Source organism: Acanthisitta chloris, unplaced genomic scaffold, assembly GCF_000695815.1.
Source record: "Acanthisitta chloris isolate BGI_N310 unplaced genomic scaffold, ASM69581v1 scaffold17011, whole genome shotgun sequence".
NCBI lineage: Eukaryota > Metazoa > Chordata > Aves > Passeriformes > Acanthisittidae > Acanthisitta > Acanthisitta chloris.
In genome coordinates this window covers 14,953-21,879 of record NW_008654493.1, presented here as the reverse complement: position 1 = coordinate 21,879, position 6,927 = coordinate 14,953, and the positions used below count along the sequence as shown (strand labels likewise).

At 51.3% G+C, this 6,927-nt stretch overlaps 1 protein-coding gene across 1 annotated transcript in view; it reads right to left on the bottom strand.

Annotated features, from left to right (window-relative positions):
- The window catches only part of LOC103810637 (zinc finger SWIM domain-containing protein 5-like), a gene marked incomplete at its 5' end in the record, with an annotated part of 28,715 nt that extends 22,623 nt beyond the window's left edge, over positions 1-6,092 (bottom strand). The window contains 1 exon segment of the mRNA XM_009083550.1: positions 5,736-6,092. Within this exon segment, the coding sequence (XP_009081798.1) occupies positions 5,736-6,092 (357 nt within the window).
- Positions 6,093-6,927: the final 835 nt, after the last annotated feature.

Here is a 6,927-nt window from a genome sequence, read left to right as displayed (position 1 = left end):
GTTCAACCAGCCCGTTTACACTGGCTGTAGAAACAGAGATAAAAATGCAATCCATCACACTCGGAGCAGGACTCCCTCCTTGCTGAGGGCTCGAGGTTTAACTGTCTCACAGCCAAGCAAGACTTCTCCAGACAAATGCAAAGGATAAGAAATAAGGACTGGAAAAATCAACAAATTAGAAAGAGTGAAGCCAGGCATGGAAAACTCAATGACTTGCTCAGAGATTAGCTGCCCAACTTAAAGAAAATGAAAGGCTCTCCTGGACTGGAAAACAGCAGGTTTCCAAGTCATGCCAAGGCACTGGCACATCCCAAACCCAAGCTCCTGAACCCAAGAAGGGGAGATAATCAACTGGGTAGTGTGGAAAGCACTCCCAGAGCGCATCACCTGAAGCAGGAGTGGTGACACAAAGAAAAAGGGATAATCATTAATTTTAATCAGTGCCTGGAGCTGATAAACTGATGCTAAAAGCCACCCAGCATTAAGGTGCCTGCTCTGGCATCTCCCCCACGGTCATCTCACGCAGCTGTGCCCAGCACCTGCTGGTGGTTTGGGCTCTGGGGTCAGTGGTGCCTGGAGCAGGGCTGAATGTGGTGGTGGCAGTTCACACGGGCCACCTCATGACTGCATGTGGTGGCGTCGCTGAACACCTCCAGGCTGCTTCTCCAGTGTCCAGAGAGAAAACAGACGTGAAGGAACAGCTCAGGGCAGGGGGTGGGGAGGACATGTACAAATAAGCAAACAGCAGAAAACCTTGGAGAGAAAATAACCAGGCACCAGAAAGGAAATGAACTCTAACAAGGGATTAAAAATAGCAGCAAAGCAAGGAATCCAGCTCCTCTAAGGCTTCCGCTCATTTTCAAGCAGAGGTGGATTGGGTGGAGCCTCCAGGGTGGCCTGAAGATTCACACACACCTGACAGTGATGGGGCAAGTGAATCTGGACTGGCTCCCAGCATGGAGGACAGGAACTCTGGTCCAGCTAGTACCATTATCTGGTGCAGCCAACTTTGGAAGCTGCTTGTCAAGCACCACTCGTGCTCCGGGGTCATTTGGCAACCTGGGCGGCTCTGCAAGACAAGACAGAAGAGCTGCCTTTCCTTTCCAGCACTCAGGTGTGTTATTTTCTCCTAAATCCATATCAGCTCAGCAAACAGGAACATGAATTCCCTAGAGATCTGACCTTCTCCTCCTCCACAGCGGGAAGGCAGAATTTCAAATAGATTTACTGGTGCTGCCCTCCAGACGCTGTCTCAGGATGACCTGAAAGTTAAAGACTGCCTGAGGACTCCTCAAACATCAGCCCTGGCTTGGTGTGACAGGAGAAGCAGGCAGGGACTTCCTGCACGCCGACCTGGCAGACAACTAGCTTTGCACAAGGAGCAAGATGAGCCAGTGGGTGAAGGACAGTATTAGCCCAAGAGTTAAGGGAGGCTCAAAGTGGTCAAGAAAGCATCTGGGACAAAAGGGAATGGATGAGGCAGAGGGCTCCTTATGGCCTTTGCATAAGCAGATCTGCTTTTCCCATGCCAATGTCTGAAGGACTATTCCTATGAGTTTTCCAAAGGTCCTCTCCTCCAAGGAAGCTCCTGAGTCCCTGCAGGATCACAGAGGCCCCTTGGTGATTCACACTGGCTTGTCCTCAGAAGGAGCTGCCCCTGCACTGTATGACAGCAGAGGTTTTGTGGTTTTTCCCACTTCTGGCTGAGAAGAGTATCCCAAGCCCTTCAATGGCATCAGCTGAGCATCACAGACGCAATGTCATCCACTGGCTCTCCTGTAGGGCAGACAGACCACCGCAACCATGTCTCCTGGGCTTAGGGCAGCAGCATTCTCTGCCATGCCCAAGTGCTGCTCAAGCAGGGTGAATTATGGACCTGCAAACACTGGGTCTGCCAAAACCTCCTGCTCCTTACGCAAGGAACGAGGAGAATTCATTGATGATGCATGAAGGATACCTCTAAACCCCAAATCAGGGCCCACAGTCACTGTCCTGTCTTTAGGTTTCTAATTACAGATTTTAATGACCACTGTGTCTGGCCCTGCAGTGGTTTCCATCAGCCTCCTCTCCTTGGCCACAGACTGCTTTTGCCCTCAGGAAGAATCCAGTGTTTGCTCCCAAAGTCCAGATATCCCAACCAAGCTCAATGCATCTGAGACACAGCTTTCCTCCTGTACACCCCACACTGATCTGGCGTTTCTCTTCAAATCATTCCCTACCAGCATGAATCAAAATAACAGAGCAGATGATTGCCATCTCCCAAGTCTGCTGGAAGGCTTGGATCCTGCACACTGGCTGCTAATGGCTGCTGGATCCATGCTGTGAGAGCAGGAAATCCAGCACTGCTGTTAGGACTCATTGGTGCTTCTGAGTTCCCTCTCCTTCACATTGCTTGCTTTTGTCCCCCAAATCTCCCTCTCTGCCTACAATTCCCATTTTAGCTCTTTCTCGGCCTTACCCTCTCCTATATCTTCTGGTGCTCTCTGCAGTACTTTACTGCATCAAAGCAATCACTCTCTGGTCCTCATTCAAGCCTCAGGAGGACATATTCTTTCCAGGTTTCATGGTGGTAGAGCAAAGCTGCACCAATCCCATCTAAGCCCAGTATGTCCCACAACGGCTGGTGGCCCTAAGCCACTTTCTCACATTGCATTTACCCTGAGCCAGAGTGGCGCCACGGCAAGCCAATGCAAGCCCTGGGCAGATGGTCTCAGAAGAGCAGAGGGAGAAGGGTCCCAAGGTGGCCACCATCAGATGATCCTCACTCCACTGGAGTCCTGGCTGTTGGATCCAAGCTCTCCAGCTGCAGGTGCTGGCTGCCCTCAGCATTCACCCCACTGGGAAAGGCCAAGCAGCCAAGAGACACTTGTGCTGGTGCACTGACACCCTTGCAGCTTTGTTCTGTGCTGGGCTGACTTTATTCCCTTGGGGAGAGGACACAACAGCACTGAAAAGCACGCTGGGTCCCCTCACTCCAGCTGCCACTCCAGACACCAAGCGCGGAGGTGCCAGACATGTGAGACACTCTTGCTCTGAGCACACTGCCCTTTGCAGCCATCCACAGGAGCAGAAATGTGACCCACTTCAGCAGGCAGAGGTCAAGTGGGGAGCAGAGCAGCAGGCACACCTAGGTGCTCTGCTTGGGACTCAATCCTTCGAGAACACGCGAGCGCCTTGGCTGCGCTCCAAGACTCCATCATTACTGGATAGTTTGCATTTCTTTCTAGGAAGACAGCCGGGAAGATCGGCACACGGTGCACAGCCCACGGCTACAGACTCCTGCAAGGAACAAAGCTCTGATGCCTGTAGCCGAACACACCAGACAATGGTCAGTAATTTTCTCTGCCACTCAGGCTCTGCAGGAGGAGAAGGAGCATCCCTGAAAGCCTTATTTTACAAAACCAGACAATCCCCTTGTACAAGGGGCACTCCCCAGCAAGCCTGGTGCAGAATCAGCTCCTCCATCCCACAAGCTCACCATCAATTCAGAAGGAGCAGTCCTTTGGGTGATCAGAGGCAGGTGGGGAAGACCTGATGCTGACACAAAGGTCAACAGACCTCTCCTCAGAAGAAACAGGTGGGGGGTGTGGTGTATGGAAGTCTGGAGGCTGTTCTTGTTCCAAGGTGTAATAACCTCAGGTGTCCAATGTGCATACCAGATTACTGTTTGGGCTGCAGAGGCTGGCTTGCTAAAAGCCACCTCGACATCAATTCCAAGGTGAACTAAGGTGTGACCCCAAGGGTCTGAACTAGGCATGGCCAAAAAATGCACACAGAAGCCCATAGAGCTCTATATAAAGCATAGCTCAAACAATTACTAATCCCATGATCAGGGACCTACTATGAATGCATGAACCACAGCTGGGAAGGGCAAGGGCAAATTTGGATCCCCTTCAACTGAAAACCCCCAAACTGCTCTCCCATGCATGGCCTCACATGCCTGCAGCCCTTCCCCAGCCGGGGCTCAAGTAGCTCTGCGGCTGTGCTTCTGGCAGGATGAGGAGGACAAAGCTTGTAACACTGGCCAAAGCCCTGGACAGCATCATTCTGAACCTGAATGTGAGGTTTTTGGAGCCTTTCTTTTCACACGGTGCACTATCTATGGGTTATAGGTCACCTTAGATTAACTCTTCATTCTAAGGCTGATCAGTATCCTGCCCCAGGATGAGACAAGGCTGCTCTCTTGCTTGCAGAGGCCTTTACTCACTTGTGACCAGCTGGGCAGCCACAAGGGTGTCAGATAGGTGCACCTTCTGTAGGGTAAGCCAACACATCTCTGTTGGTTCAAAATTGCATGCTGGAGTGCATGAATTTGCATGAGTCTGAAGGGACTGAGAATTTTTGCTTTGTTTGTTTTTTTTTTAAACCACTTGTAAAAACAAGAGGCAGATATTGAACCAGAGCCAACATCTGTATCTTTGTAAGACTCTCAATCACCAGCCTTTTGCTGACTCTAGAGCAATACATATTCAGAGCCTTAAAAGCTTTTCTTCAATCTGCTTAGGAGAAAGCAGCCTCAAACAATGGCCAAGAAGGGATCTTGCCCAGCCTCAGCTACAGTAGATCAGCTCAGGGAGAAAATGGCCCTCACCAGATCCTTGCAGTCTCACAGCTCCTCATTCTTCTATAATGACAAAAACTGAGGACCCTCCGGTCCTCACCAATGCCAGTTATATAAGCACAACCACACACACAGCAGATGTGACCCAGCAGAGGAGACAGAGGCCCCTCCCAAGGTAGGAGCAGGAACAACCAAACAGAGGGAGGGGAAAACATCTAAGATCAGAGCTGCCATCAGGAGGTGAACCCCGGCCTCACCTCCACATGTGGATTCATCCAGTTTAGATGATATTTTAGGCTGCATATGGGGCTTTTCATCTTCAGAGCACTTAACAGGCATGTGTTAATCCCTGCAACGCCCTTCCGTGGCAGATAAGTGTTTATTATCTCTGCTCTACAGCTGGTGGGACAGGCACAGTGGGGAGCAGCTCATTGTTGCAGACCCTGGGCAACCTCATCTCCTGGGCTCCTTGGAAAGACACAGCAGGAGACCCCCAGGAGCCTGGGCCACCTCTTGAGCCAGTGGGCAAGTGGAGCAGGGCTGGGATGGGCACCATCCACAGGATTTCCAGGAGAGGAAGTCAAAAGCATCTTCCAAACACAAAGCCCCAGGACACATCTCTGCTGCCTTTGTGCAGTAGGTCAGAACAACAGCGTTCATTTATTATGGGCAAATTAACGCCCATGGAGATTAAAGCTTTATCTCCCGACGGCTCATCCGCATCTGACTTAGCAACGTGCAGGGCTGGGGCTGACACCATGTCCCCACGCGCTGGAGGAGCCACATCCCCACTGTACCTCCCACTCTGCAGGGGCCCAGCACCACATCCTTCTGTGCTGGGGACTAAATGGGCTGCCTTCCTCCATTCTTGGCTTCTCCATTCCACTTGAGCTGTGCCTTGTGCAGCACCAGCCTGTCTGCTCTGCCTTTTCCTGACTGTCGAAGCCAGTGTTTGACAGATAAACACATAGAGAAGAGCAGAGGGCAGGACAGGGACTCCCCTGTGATGTGGTCCCAACACCCATGCATTAATATCACTGTGACTGCCAGCTCTCCCTGTGCAGCAACAGACAAGTGGCAAAATGAAGACCATCACTGTCAGCATCAAAACCACCACCCCAGCCCCAAACACAGAGTGAACCAGTGCTGGGTCACCCAGCGAGGGAGGAATTACCGTGCACTTGGTTGATCTCTGAGTTGGATGACAGGATCTCATCAGCCAACTTCTGGGCGGTGGGCAGCACCTCAGTGTGGTGTGCTGTGATCAAATACTGAACAAACTTCTGGAGCTGGTCCCTGTTCATCTGGAAAAGGGTCTCTGAGATGGGAAGACGGAGTTTGACCTGGTCCGGCTTGCGGATCCTGTACAGTGAAAGCGCCACGACATGAGCGCAGTAAAAAATGTCCTTGTTCCCGCAGCCACACGTCACTGAGGTGATTTTGCAGCGGTCGAAGCTGATGGCCACCTTGTAGGTCATCTCTGGTTCTGTTGCAGTCGCTGGCTCCGTTACTGTCCCGCTGAGGTGGAACCCTAGAGAGGGAAAGGGAGAAGAAAGAATGGCCAGGTTAGCTTCCCTCTGATAGCAACAACCCATGCAAATTCTGGAAGGAAGCAAGACCAGCCAAGGCTGCTTGTGCATCTCCATGCCAAGGAGTGCAGCACCCAGCACACCCCATCCCAGTGGCTTACACCCAGCAACACCCAGCCCATGTGTACAAACACACTTATTGCACCAACACACACGTGCAGCCAGGCTCATCGGCGAGTTTATTTAACAGTCAAACCCTCAGGGGAAGAGCAAAGCTGCTCAGTTCCAATTTGTTTAAGAGTCTTTCAGACTGTTTCTCTCCTGGGAGTCATTTCTATCCACGCCTCCCTCTCACTGAATTTGCAACTCGCATGAGTGAGGGCTGGTAGAAAAAGGCCACATTTGCTTTTCTTTGATGAGGCAGACAAAAAAACCCACAAACTAAATGCAAAGCAACTCCAACTTCGGTCCCTCAACCAAGCAGAGTTCTCCAAGGCAAGGCTGTAGCTCTGAGCTCTTCCACACAACAGAAACAAGGAGCAGGGACAGGAGCAATTCACAACCCAAACCACAAGCTGGGGGAAAACTGTTCCTTGAGCTCCACAAATCGCTCACACCAATGTTATGGTGCTCCTAACAGCCCCCACCATGCTGCAAGGGGGTGAGGCATCTTTGGGCACGAAGTGTGAAAAAAAAAAGCCCCAAAAAGTCTCAATTGTGGTGAAGAGTGGGAAAATGGGCTTGGAAAGTGCTTTGGATCCAAGGAAGGTGGACGTACCAAGCGAGGGACAGAGTCAGAGTGAGAAAAGACTGGAGGCCCATCAGCCTCAACCTGAA